At 36.1% G+C, this 14378-nt stretch overlaps 2 protein-coding genes across 2 annotated transcripts; both read left to right on the top strand.

The window, feature by feature from the left end:
* The first annotated feature begins 5937 nt into the window (after positions 1 to 5937).
* LOC134789940 (cartilage-associated protein-like) lies at positions 5938 to 7381 on the top strand. The gene has a single exon (XM_063760669.1). The coding sequence runs from the start codon at positions 6029 to 6031 to the stop codon at positions 7127 to 7129; it is 1101 nt and encodes a 366-aa protein (XP_063616739.1). The 5' UTR covers positions 5938 to 6028; the 3' UTR covers positions 7130 to 7381.
* Positions 7382 to 8600: 1219 nt separating this feature from the next.
* Positions 8601 to 12778, top strand: LOC134789931 (zinc finger protein 532-like). The gene is made up of 3 exons (XM_063760656.1): positions 8601 to 8756; positions 9206 to 9348; positions 10898 to 12778. Exons 2-3 carry the CDS (start codon positions 9218 to 9220, stop codon positions 12720 to 12722), a joined length of 1956 nt encoding a protein of 651 aa, XP_063616726.1. The 5' UTR covers positions 8601 to 8756; positions 9206 to 9217; the 3' UTR covers positions 12723 to 12778.
* Positions 12779 to 14378: the final 1600 nt, after the last annotated feature.

Here is a 14378-nt window from a genome sequence, read left to right as displayed (position 1 = left end):
TCACTCATGTTTCAATCAAAGAGTATGCAGGTAATTTTTAAAAACTCCTAAAGTTTAATTTTGATTATGAATTCGGTTTCCAGGTTGTTTTACTTTATAAATAAATATTGTAGTTTCTCGAACGAAATTTGTATTTTCTATGGGTGAACAAAATTCTCGGCTACTATTTTTTAAATTTCAAAAAAAAAATTACAGGGAATATTAGGCAAAGCTCTGCGTAGATGGCACCTTTGTGGCACATACAGTAAACAAACCACATTGACACATGGCCTACCGCGAAACAAGAAAAACGAAATTTCGTTATCTAATCTCTCTACTACTCTTGCATATTCGAGCGATAAAGAGGCAGATAACTAAATATCGATTTTCGCGTTTACCGGTAGGCCCTTGTTAACAAACCGCCTTGATGCATCAATGTCATATTTTATTGTCTGTGAAAACTTGTCAAAAAACAGTTTAAGGCACAGTCTGTATAAGTTAGTCTATGAATTTACTGAGTCGGTAGTGCTGCACTCTGGCGGCAGAACATTGCAGTAATATCCCCTGAGGAAATGTTTTGTCAGCCTCAAGAAAAAAATAATAGATAAAGTGTATTCTGTTTCTATGACACTAAAGTTTATTTTCGCTTGCAAAAAGGAAACAGGAAACATGCCGAGAGAGAGGCACGAGCTCTGTCCCTTTCTAAATGTTGCCAATCAGAAAACCTTCGTTTGACTATGACACCTCTCTATGCTCTCTATGATTATAAGCGACGGATGCATCCGGTACGACAGTCTGTGTCGTACTAAACAGTGTCGATTGGATACGAAATCGTGTATACAAAACTTAATCATGCTAAAAATACTAGATTCTACGTTCAGGCGTTCAATCACTGTGTTAAAAACAAGATCATCATCTGTCATGGCTGTCATCTAATTATTGTCATTTGTCAAATCGAATGAATGAAATACAAGCGGTCGGCCTTTGCGGTCGACGTTTAGTTTTTTATATTGCTTTCATTGTTTACAATAATATTTCTGTTATATTACCACTGAGGATACCTGTTTCTTAAAATGACTGAAGTCGATCTGCAGGGTGATGATTGGGACTTACCGTGTTCGGATGACGAACTTTCAAAACATGGCACTAATATTGGAAAAAGCTGGGTGGTAGAAGCAAACGAATTAGAAGAACTTTACAATACTATTGATAAAGGCGGAAGTTTGTCGCTGGAATGGAAATGTTCAGGTCGTCGAGCGCCTTCACCAATACCTGTGACGAAAGAAAGTAAGCCTGAAGTGCTTGTCTCGCCGGTAAGAGAAGAAAAGTCTGATTTCGATTTTATGGATGAAGTAAGTTCGCTGCGATTGCGAGTGCGACGGGAGGGCGAAGACACGCTCCGCGGTTCTGCCAAGAAGAAAACGACGTCGTTTGATGGCATTCTATCAAACCTGATTCGTCACAAGCGCATTGAGCAAATGGAAATGCAAGCAAACACACCCACTTCATCATCCCCAAGCACCTCTTGACCCTGTGAAAGTGTGAAGCCTGACACTAAAATTTAAACGGTCTGGTACATGAAATTTGTGATTAAAATATCCACATGATTTCTATGTGCTCAGAATTAAGGATATGGGAATGGAATATGGGCTTAAAATCTGACTTTTTTACTAGGGCAGGTGTTTCCAAACTGTGCATTGTAGTACATATGCCTATGCTAGCTGGTTTAAGGAGTTGAAAATTGGTAAGCCCATTTTGCCAAAAAGCTGAAGATTTTAGATAGAATTTTGAGCAGGATAATTTCCAAGGGAACCCCAAAAAAAATTGAACATTAACACTTTCGCAACCAGGCAAAATTTCAAACAATACCCCAGAAACCGACAGTACTCGCTAGTCGGGCAACGATGTGCAACTCAATGCCGCACGCCGCGAACCCGCTAGTCGGGCAAGCGGTGGACGCTCAGGGCTGTGCCAAGTAACTTTTGTATAAGTACGTGGATAAAATTAAATCTGCTGTCTCATCTGTTTAGGCTCCCCGTTTTATCAATTATCACAATGCATTCAGTGGGGCAGTAGGAAATGAATAAAATCACACAAAGCCAAATCATCAACAGGCTAAACCACAAAGTCCAGTAAGAAAGCAGAAATCACAGTTGTCCAAAAAACAAGCCGAGTCGTCAAAATGAAAATTAACACAACACAACAACGTCTGAAGCACATCACAAACCATTACGGAATGGCTCCGATTGCAATTTTACACCGAGACCGGGTTGAAAAAAAACCCCGGGTCGCAAACTTCAAATAGATAAGGGATGGTAAACAACATCTCCAGGGTTAAGTGTATGATCACAGTAACTACATTCTTTTGTCAAAGAAGTTGCGACTTTATTGTATGTGTACGAACATACTAATTATCGTAACTATTCAAAGCTACTTGTTACGTTTTGCTTCCATGCAGTTGCAGTGCAGTGCTATTTTATGATGACTGACCTATTGTCTTTTTCTGAGAACTGCCGCTTAGAAGTTAGAATGTTGTTAGGTACTTAGTGGAATTTCTTAGTTTATTTTTCTCCGAATTTTGTTTCACAAAAATCATCCTATGAGTACTCATGAAATAGATGTATACCTATACTTACTAAATATTTGTAAACACAAATTAGGTTGTACGATTTACGAAAATTCTAACTCCTATTGATACATACCCGTGTATGCAATTTCACGTAACCAACTAATAAGAATTTTTATTATGTAATCGCATTAGGTAAAGTAAATAAAAATACAAAGTGAAGTAATAAAATATAATAATCAACTGTAAGTACCAACTTTTCGACCACATAATAATCAGAAGACTTACAATTTTTTCTGTTGGTGGCAGTGGCAGCCCTGAGGTAGTGAAGATGCAATGCTTGCCCGCCTGTCGGGCACTTCGGCGTCGCGTGTAGGTTTATAGCTCTTGCCCGACTAGCGGGTATGCCGGCATCTGAGTAAAGTTTACGAGTGCCCGAGAGTCGGGTACGCGGCGTCGAATGTGTTAATTTTATATATGTTGCAGTCAAAAGTGTGAACTGGTCAAAAGAACTTTTAACCGACAAAAACAGGCAAAACTGCTTTTGACTGAGCATGTTGGTCAAAAGTAGTTTTACCTGAAAATCATACTTATTTCTGGCAGCAGTTTCGTTTTTTGGGCGTAGCAAAAAAAAAAATAACCCTAACCTACCTATCTCTGCGAGTACTATTAACTAATGATTTTCAGGTAAAACTACTTTTGACCAACATGCTCAGTCAAAAGCAGTTTTGCCTGTTTTTGTCGGTTAAAAGTTCTTTTGACCAGTTCACACTTTTGACTGCGACATATACACTACAAAAAAAAGATTTATAATCCTTGGAACTACGGGGAAGAAGCTGTGCATAAATAAAACATTTATGTTTAAAGCAGCAGGCTAAAATAAATTATGAGTTAACCCGCTACTCCTCAGATTACATGATCGATACCATTCAGTTTAAGCTAAAGCTGTTACTTTTTGGGCAAGTTAAGATTTTAGCTATAAGAATAAACCTCAACACCAGAGGCGTATTTTAGAGATTTGGCACCCCAGGCAAGTAAGATTTGCCGCCCCATTATGTGATGATAATGTATCTCATACAAAGAATAATAAACCCCCTGCTCACATATACATAATATGTGCACTTACTGCTGAATCTGCCTTAGGATATAACTGATATAAGACAGTTCTCCCTACTTTGCTTTGCTTTGTTATAAGTAGTTGTTATCATAATAATATAAGATTGTATAGTAATTAGAGCTCATAGCTTTGTAATAACTAAACTAAATACCTAAATAAATAATCTTAAAATGTTTTTTTTAATTTGTAAAAGAAAACAAGTCCCTAGTTTTCTATACATTTTTTTTGAGTTGGTCTGAGTTTTGTGATGATTATACAACTGTATTTATATGAAATTGTGCCACAAAACTATGTTTCTGAGTAGAAATAACCAAAAAGTTTTCAGGTTTCAAAAAGTTAAAAGGAAATGCCCAAGAATGTTCATAACTATGGCCGGACACTTTCTGCTATCTTACTTCAGAGGAAACAACATCTCTATTTGGCAAACCAATGTTTGTCAGTAGAAAATTACGTAAAATCCAAAATCTTTTTAGAAGACTGACCCTTCATACAATATCTCCCAAATTTCCCGCTTTATTACTGATCATGATCAAATTGGCTTGCCAGACTATCTCTCTTAGCAGTGACCTGTAAAGGATAGAATCAATAAGACAATAACACTTGAACATACTTTGAACCCTTACAAACGCGCCATAATCAACCATTGGCATACTATTTTTAGGTGATGCGTGCACAAATGCTGAAACCGGTGTGGTGACCAAGAATATTTATGGAAGGAACAAGTAGCGTCAAAGAAGTCATAACTCTATCTACTTGTGACATTTAAAGTTTAATTTTGCTTGGTATGGACGAAAGACCACGGAACAAGGATGGTCCCAAGGAAAGACCTCTGTCTATAGATGGTACTGATGGTAGGATCCAGGGATGTTACGGAGCTCCGGTTCCGTTTCCGTTAAGGCGGAACTTCCGTTTGGTATTACACATCCGTTTCTGTTCCGGTTCCGTTATGTTTGAAACGGAAGTTATAACGGATGTCAATGCTTCGCACGGCGGCGGCGTACATCAAATATGTACAAGTATCATACCAGTCATTCGCTCATCGCCCCGCTTGCCACGTGCTACGCTAATTTGTTGTTTGTTTGTATACTTTGTTTTATTCGTGTTATTAAAATCGTATGTGTTCTGTTGTGTACTGACTACTGACTGTGTGTAGTGTGTGTGGTGAATGTTAGTGTGTAAAAAAACGCACAATGAAGCCGAAATCAAGTTGGATTTGGAACTATTTTGATGAAGTTAGTGGGACACGGCTAAGTGTAAACTTTGTCTGAAGGTTTATTCTAGAAAGGGGAAAACGACTACATCGTTAAAAAGTCAGGCTCCGATTCTGGTTCCGGTTCCGTTTTCGGTTCCGTTTGCGGTTCCGTTTCCGTTTTCGGTTCCGTTAAACTAAATTGAAAACATCTGTTTCCGTTTTCGGTTCCGATAAAACCACATCCGTTACATCCCTGGTAGGATCCTATAGAAGTGCTTTACGCGTGCGTCCGTGCGGGACAAACATACGCAATGCGACGCTATGATTGGTCGAATTTATTTGTTGCCCACCATAATCCATACTAAATTTACGGTGGGGAATAAAAAAAATGTTAAGACTGACAAGGACAGACAATAATAGCGCTTTCGCTGCTACTCCTACTGAAAGATACATAAGACTATCCCGTTCGGCCATTTGCCCCCCTTCCCCTCATGCCTGATCCAGTTATATCTAAGAGTTATATACTAGATTCATCTTTACATTTGTATAATCTTCATAGAAGTGGTATACGCGTGCCTCTGTGAGGGACAAAACATACGCAATGCGACACTATGATTGGTCGAATTGATTTGTTGCTAACCATAATCCATACTAAATTTACAGTGGGGAATTAAAAAAATGTGAGACTGTGACAAGGACAAACAATAATAGCTCTTTCGCTGCTACTCCTACTCAAATATTGAAAGATACATAAGACTATCCAGGGCTATAACCGCGAAAATCGAAGTTCGCAAATTGCGGGCATTTTTCTCTGTCACTCTAATTACGCCTTCATTGGAGTAAAAGAGAAAGATCCCCGCAATTTGCGAATTTCGGTTTTCGCGGTAGCCCCTCTGTTCGGTCACTTCCCCCCTCCCCCTTTCATGCCAGATCCAGTAATATACTAGATTCATGATTCATCCCTTTCTAAATGTTGCCATTCAGGAAAAATAAAGCGAAATGTCATTCTTGTCGATGAGATTGAAAGCGATGAAAATGAAGTTCGCCGATAGCGTGCCGATAGCTGACGAACAAACTTTTAATTGGAGTAAAGTTAAAACTAAATAGATTAGATTACGTAGACCGAAGACCGAACTAAAAATAAATATTGTGTCGTGTAGATATTTCGTGTAAAATGTCTCCTATTTTAAAATATTTGAGTATTTTGGTATTGTTTAATTCGTGCAATGGTAAATCACTATTATCAATTGAGAAAATTTATTTAAAAGGTGTACAAGCGTACACTGGCGAGAGATGGAGTGAGTGCATATCGAAGTTTGAAGAATCTTTACATTTGTATAAACTTTACAATTCTATCTTTATAAACTGTGGAGTAAAATGCAAAACTCAAGCAAAACAGTCACAAATTGAACCAAACTTTAATGAATTACAAGTTTTCGAATCATATTTAAATGAAAGATATTGTTTAATAAACTGCAGAGATAAAGAACTTGAAGCAGTTCGCATTAACAGTAATGTAAAGGATACAATATTACAAGATTTTCAATCACGAAAGCCTTACGGATACTTACATGTGTGTTACTTCCAAATGAATGCACTGCAGAAAGCAGCATCAGCCGCCTATACTTATTTCCAAGCTCATAAGACGGATGATGTGATGAAGAATAATGTCAAATTTTACATTGGACTGCCTGAAGTGAGCCTAAATGAAATGGTTGACTTGGAAAGTGAAGATTTTGAGGTCTTGCACAAAGTTGGGTTGGAGTCTTATGAACAGAAAAAATGGGGGGAAACAATTATGGCCATGGAAGAAGTCATAGCAGATTATTTGGCCTGGGAAATGGGTTGCCGTGTGGCCTGTGAGCACCTACCGGAGCAAGAGTGGTCTCCAGAATTCGTCATCTCTGTGTCAAACAACATGCTATCCCTGTTACAATGCAGACAGCAATGTCAAAACAAACTCTCAATACTGGGTTTTAAATCTGGTATTGAATTCCTAGCCGATACCTTGAATTTTTTGCAAATATCTTATTATCATTCTGATAAATTTGAAGAAGCAGCAATGGCTGTAGCTAGTTATTTAACCTTAATGCCTAATGATGAAGATATGCTTCATAACAGGGCACTTTATGGTTCCTTTATTGATAAAAATGCATTCAATGCAAGGCCTGATATTGTGCATTATTTAAAAAATGACTTTTATGAAAAGGAGATTTTGTCCCACTTTCATCAAACAAATACTATTGATACCAATGCACATTCTGAAGAGTTCTAGTTTTAAATTAATGTGAACATATATTTTATAACATTAAGATCAATATTTAAATGTCTCAATGAGGTTAAAAAAATTGTAACTACAGAAAAAAAACATCTTCAATTCTAAATTTGCTGTCTGTCTTTTTCCAGTTTCATTATGTGTAGTATAAATTAGACTTATCAGACCCAGTGCCATATTAGGTCATTATACTTTTATATAAGTAACTGTTGTTCCTACTTGTACTGATAATAAAAGTAGTTAGGTACAGTCGCCATCAGATATATCGGAGCGGCCAAGGTGTTCACAATATCTGAACACGCGCTCTAACGCCCTGACAATAGAGGCGTGTTCCGATATTTGTGAGCACCTTGGCCGCTCCGATATATCTGATGGCGACTGTACTATTATTGTGATCTACATACTGTTGGTCAAATTATGAGATAACAGTTTTAATTCAATTTACATATCTAATCATAAGTCATGTCAATGTGCCTTTAACATAAGTGTAATACATATTATGAATGTACCTAGACTAAAGTAGGTAATAATTTTGTAGCATTTCATTTTATAATACACTTAAGTATACATTTTTATACCCATTTTTATACTAGCTTTTGTACAAATGATGAATTTTAATATTAGTAATAATAATTACAGTGCCATTTTTGTAATATATGCCAAAGAAATTTAGTAACAGTTGTTTTCTTTATTTTTATTACTTGTAATAATTTTAATTGCTACTGTGAACTAATTGGGAATTATACTATGGTACTATAACCAGAAATACATCAGGAGCAGTAATAAGGATGTAATTCACTATCTTTAGGGCCTCGGAATTTGCTAAATAAAAGGCCCCTAACCTGGAGAGAGAGGGGCGAATAGAGAATGGAGGACTTAGAACCGTACTTATATACCAAACCTGACCCTGAAATCTGTGATAAAAGCCTTAGTTAAGTCTTCCTAACAAATTAAAGTAAGCTGAATGTAAGAAATAGTTGTATTACGAGGGTTTATGATATGGCCCTTAAGATTATAATTCTTGGGGTTTAATACCGCAAACATCCAAATTTAAAAACTTTCCGCATCCCTGTCATTTGAATAAACAATAGCAATAAAAGAGGCATATAGATACGTAGGTGGATGTTCTCTGCTAAAGCTTCGATATGATCCGATTTTTTTTAACTACGAGGCTATCGTTTTCAACACCAGCAGTGTAAAATAAATCATTAGCAGTTTTGTGGTTCGTCATCACTTGTGAAACCGCCCTAACCTAAAGTATTGAAGTCGCCTACTTACTTCATATTAAAAAGTAATTAATTAATATAGTCTTTATTAAGTAAATTTAGCACCCCATTACAGTAACTCATAAAAGTTTTATTATATTACAGTAATTCATATGTTACGCATTACGCACAAATATATGTTTCTTACTAAATTGGTAACACTTTTATAATATTTCAGTATGGCAATACTATAGTGAAATTTGGAGTTTGCTAGATGGCGAAATTTTTCATCCAATCACAGAGCAATACTCAATATACTCATTCACACGACTGTCAAACTTGAGACACGGAAGGTCTGTGAATATCGATGTAATACAACTAAAATATCAACATTTTCAACTTGTACCATGGGATATTATAAGGTAAGTGCTATTTACTGTGCTGCTATTAATAGCCAGAATAGCCTTACATTCATCTCCAATTGTAGAGCAATTCCAAAGTAGCACGAATGATTACAACATTTCCAGCATATCACGGTGTTGCCATCCCTGCAAAATATATAAGGAAATTTGAGTACATACATTTAGGTATTATAACAAATTCATTATTTTATTTTAATATTACTGTTGCATTTATTTGATGAAAAGAGAATATTAATGTTCATAGGTATGTATATATCTGTATTTAGGTATGCCTGAATTAAAAGATATATATATGGACTAATTTGACATTCAATTTTGCGATGAAATGTTATGTTATGATTTTAAAATTCATGAATAAGCAAAGGCCAACTATAAGTAATAAATATATTTTTTTCTTATCTACCTACACACAATTTTATGCTCCTTAAATATATTTTTTACTGTTGCAGCGTTAAGACATCATGGCTTCTGATACAATAAATGACAGACTGAGCATAAAGAATCTTCTATTTACAAAGGCTCTACCAAACTATGTCATTCCTGTACCTACAGCAGGGTATAAAACATATCCCTGCATTGACTGTGGTGACAGGTAAAACCCTTTCCGCTATGATTTTGATTAAGTTCCATGAAATTGAATAGGTTATGAATGAAGTGTTAAGAAATGGAATCATTCTTAAAACCGTACCTATAAGTTTGTGGGTGACAGGACAAAGGGCGTTCAGTGATGAAACCTCTTAACTTTGGTAAACTGATATTGAAATTGTAAACCTAACTTAGTAATTATTTTAAGTCCCCAAATTGTCCACTCTAGCCATCTCTGATATTTCTCCTATTGTTCATCTTGGCATGTATGCACCTGCTGTAATTAGGAATTTGTAATGGATTTTAATTCACTTGCATTCTATTATGAATTTAAGTTTTATTAAATTAACAAAGTAGGTATTTATTCAAAATATTTCATTTTAAAAGTACTACTAAGTCCATGAGGTTCAACTTTTTGCTTTACACCATCTTTGTAGACACAAAGAAGAAATTTTGTCTTAACATTTGTCTAGGAAAGATTAAAGCCGGGTATTCATTAGGCAACTTTTGTTAATAAACACTGTTTAGTGACTGTTTATAAACAGTGTTGCTCAATGTTTCATCACCTCTGTAAACATGTTTATAAACAAGGATGAAAGGAATTTGATATGTATAATAATCCAATTTTATTATGGAATAATATTAACATCAATAAATTGCTCTGATAATTAGATTAAGATTAATTACGATTCATAAGAGCTTGTTGCTAGGCCTACATGAATAAAGTATATTTTTGATATATTTTTTTTTTTTTTGATGATGAAATATTGTTGCATAAACATGTTGCTGTGTTCCCCACTCTAGGTGGAGAACAAGACGAAACATTCAGTTTATAAACGTTTATAAACAGATGTCATCGAGTGTGGACGTGGGTGACGCAAGTTTAGAAACATGGAAATAGTACTACCTCCTCGGGCGGGCGACATCCTAGCAACAACTAAACTAGTGTGGACTGCTAAGTTTCAGAAACAGTGTTTACGGTAAACTTGTTGCAAAACGTGGTGATCAAATTCATAAACAGTTGATTAACAAATGTTGCCTAATGAATACCCGGCTTTAAACTCTAAATTGACATTCAAACTGAAATATAAAATATTATACATACCTATAGGAAGCAATTAATTATAAATACAGAGAAACTTACAAGAAAGATTTTTTCTCTATTTCTCATCATAACCCAGGTAAGTATGCGTAGTTAGTTTCCCTATTAAAAAAATGTTGTTGAACTGTACCTATAAAATAGAGGTACTGTTTATTGTTACTTAAGTTTTCGATATTGGCCGCTAGATGGCAGATCGTTCCTATGCGCAAGACGCATGTGTGAATTGTAGGGGGCAGCACCTCCCCTCCCCCCCCTCCCCATGAACGAACACATACACTGGTATTATTATTAATTACCTGCGAAATTTGAATGACAATTTTAAGTTTTTGATTTGAGTCCCAAGGTGGCAGAGACTTTTGTGCCTAAGTCAGTTAAAAATAATTATTAAAAAAAAATGACCTATTCAACTTTCAACAAAATTTGTTCATATTAGATTGTTTTTTTTTTCTTTCAGATTTCTCTTCAAATCAAGCTATGAATACCATATCAATCGGCAATCTGTTGTGATCACCTACATGTGCAGATACTGCAATCAACAGAAAACGTTTAACAACAGATGCAAACTCCTCTCTCACATCCGGTCACATGCCTTTAAAACTGCTACAATCAACGTCAGCGATTTGAAAGTAGATCCATTGCCAGCAAGCTACTTCGATAATCTAGCAGCTAAACATGGCATACGCTTAGAAACTAACAACCAGAAAGCAACTCTGCTGCAACAAATTAAAGCCAAAACGCCGAGTAAATTCTCGTGCTTGGAATGTAATCTGGAAATAACAGTTAAAACACACGTAAATAAAGACAGAGCAAAACATTTTATGCAGTATACTAATAAAGTTCACGCCTGTCCAGTGTGTCTCTTTGCTCTACCAACAACTTGTGGGCTCAAAGCGCACTTGCGTCTCCACTCGGGCAACGGGCCGTTCATCTGTCCAGAATGTGGGGTCCCCTTAACAAAGAAGATGATACAATATCCATACACTCATGACTGCGAAGGATTTCGGATGATGCGAGCCACTGCTAGGTACAAGTGCCCTCTTCCACAATGTTACTTATTTCATCCAAATGAATACAAATCACACATGAGGAATAACCACATGAAGAGGGTGTTTAAATGCCCTTTGTGTGTTGTAGCGTGTTTCAATGAAGCCACTATAGCTAAACATTTGAAGAGTCATGCTACTGAAGCGAAAGCTTTAATCTTCTTTCAATGTGAGATGTGCCCCGGAAGATTAGTACTAAACAATCAAATGGATAATCATTTGAGGGGTCATATCACCAATTCTGCGTTTGTCTATCCCTGCTGGGCTTGCGGTCAAGTGTTTAGGGAAGTCCGCAGTTTATTGCAGCATTATTCTAACAACCACGGTCAAACTGGAAAGTTTACACCCCAGTCAGCCACAGCACCTGCTTTTGCTCCAAAACCTGATAAACCTGGCTTGGTTTATCGTGTAGTAAAAAGGTGCGACAAGTGTACAAGAAGCTTCACTTACAAATGCAAATATGAACAAATATCTATTCTGCCGAACGAGTGCCCTTTTAAATGTTCAGCGTCGGCCTCTAGTAAGCAAGTCATCACGGAACCAGAATTCACGATACCAGCAGAAACCACAATCAAATGTTATTTGTGTAAGAAAGATATACCTGAAAACTGGGATGATATCAAGACTCATTTTGCGGCTGATCATAAAGAGCATCGCTGTTTGGATGCGACACTAGTTATACCAAAAATGAACGTTAAGAAATTCAAAAGAAAGCAAAGAAGGGAAGCCAGAAAACGGTTCCGAGAAACTTTGAAAAAATTAAGGGTACCAACGAACAGCAAACATAAAAAAAACGCTGGACAGCCTTCCAGCGTTCAAGATTCGTTCTCTAGTAACAATCCATTAGCTTGCAAAAAATGTGGTCACGAAGCCCAAGACAAACTACAGCTGGAAGAGCACTTGAAAAGTCATAGAGATTCCAACATGGCGTACCAATGCATGGATTGCGGACAATGCTTCGTGGTGAAACCCTCCTTTACGACCCATTTATTAGTAGAGCATGGTATATCCGACGTTAACGAATATATACTTTCGAAACAATGCTACAATGCTGACGCCCTGTTAAAAAATAATTTCACCACGGATAAAGTTAAAGAGGAGGAACCACTGCGCGAAAACCAATGCCAAATTTGTCGGGATCAATTCGACGATCCAGAAGACTTAGAAAAACATTTCAGAGTTCACGGTATGGCCTTTTTGATGAAGAATTCATCTGCAAAGAATAATAGTCCTTAAAAATATACATCGCTAGCCGACTACGTATTTTAGTTTTAATTTTTAACAAGCAGAAACGTCTACGAACGATGCTGATGTCTTGGTGGCTCAGATGGCAGGGCGCTGGAGTATCGATCTAGAGGCCGTGAGTTCAAGTCTCACCCAAGACAGTAATTTTTCCACTTTTAAATTTATTCTAAGCTTAATAGCATCGTTCGCAGACGTTTCTGCTTGTTAAAAATTAAAATTAGTATGGGTAGCACATCGTAACTGGTGAATTTCCAATATGACTTGGAACTCCGGTAGCCGTTTAAGAAGTGTAACACTCTTGGGGTAGATGTCGCTAAGGGTCCCCTTGACCTATAATATGGTGGAAAGATTTGCTGGCTATGGATGAGGTCTTGGTGGCTCAGATGGCAGAGCGCTGGAGTATCGATCCGGAGGCCGTGAGTTCAAGTCCCACCCAAGACAGTAATTTTTCCACTTTTAAATTTATTCTACGTTTACGTATTTTAGATATAGGTATGTACCTAGATATAAGTAGGTATTGTTTATTGGTTACTTTAAGTTCTTTGAGACTGAAATTTTAGTTCGTTAATAAAATGTATAGACAGCAATTGAGTTAGTCATTTTGATTAAAATGCATGATAGGTAGGTATTTATGGGTAAAAATAAAATAAAAACTTTGATATATTGAAATACTTTTGAAACTTGCCTGTTCATTGCTGTTTAGTTTGTACATTGTATGTTAGTGTGGGTCAAATCTTAGAAATTAAATTTGGCTCATTAATGGGTAGGTAGTTATGTCAATATTCAAATAACTTATATTATAAGCTAATAAGTCTAATAACTAACACGGCCGCCCGGCGCCAATGTCAAGCACACAGTCAATAGAATTGAAATTAAAATATATAGTCATATTATAATCGATTTAATTTAGAATATTAAAGTACACACTGGACTAAATTATTTCTAGGTCTTAAAGTCAGCAAAGTTATTAATTACGTAAGTATGTAACTTTGTGCGAAATAAATAAATTGGCTAACATCATTATGCTAATGGATTTTGAACATATAAACTTTCACAATCAGTACAATCACACAGTATGAACACATTTTAATAACTGAGGTATCAGGGTATCACAGATGTGATGGTAAAGTTAATATACCCTTTACAAGTTAATTTACTTATTATAAAATCAAATAGTCCTATGTCTTGGATTGAGCTATATTACAGATTTTAATGATATTTAATATAAATAGGACATAATAGGACAAATAGGGTAATCAATAGTAGGTATAGGTACTTACCTACCAATCATACTTTATAAATGAAATGTTTACAAAATAGTCAAAATAAGTAGGTTGTACAGTCAGCGTCATATAGTAGGTAGGTAGCATCCAAAGTATTCAAATAGTTCAGTACATCATACAAATTAAATGGTGTACTAAACTATTTGAACACTTTGGATGCTACCTACTATATGATGCTGACTGTACAATTGTTGTAATAGTGGCTACTTCTGTTTCTTACTGTAGGTACAATTAGACATTGAAAAATGCAATTTACACTTAAGGCTTGTCAACAAATTCTGCCTTTGTTTATACTTTTCTAATATTTAAAGAATATGATATGAATTATTATAATTCCCTAAGTTCCTTGTCCACAAACTTATAA

This window comes from Cydia splendana, chromosome 4, assembly GCF_910591565.1.
Source record: "Cydia splendana chromosome 4, ilCydSple1.2, whole genome shotgun sequence".
NCBI classification, from domain to species: domain Eukaryota; kingdom Metazoa; phylum Arthropoda; class Insecta; order Lepidoptera; family Tortricidae; genus Cydia; species Cydia splendana.
This window is presented reverse-complemented; position numbering and strand designations above follow the sequence as displayed.

Excerpts from the sequence above, each read along its gene's own strand:
- LOC134789940 (XM_063760669.1), top strand. The coding sequence starts at position 6,029 with ATGTCTCCTATTTTAAAATATTTGAGTATTTTGGTATTGTTTAATTCG.
- LOC134789931 (XM_063760656.1), top strand. The coding sequence starts at position 9,218 with ATGGCTTCTGATACAATAAATGACAGACTGAGCATAAAGAATCTTCTA. Across the intron at positions 9,349-10,897 it reads TGCATTGACTGTGGTGACAG|ATTTCTCTTCAAATCAAGCT; the intron begins GTAAAACCCTTT and ends TTTTTCTTTCAG.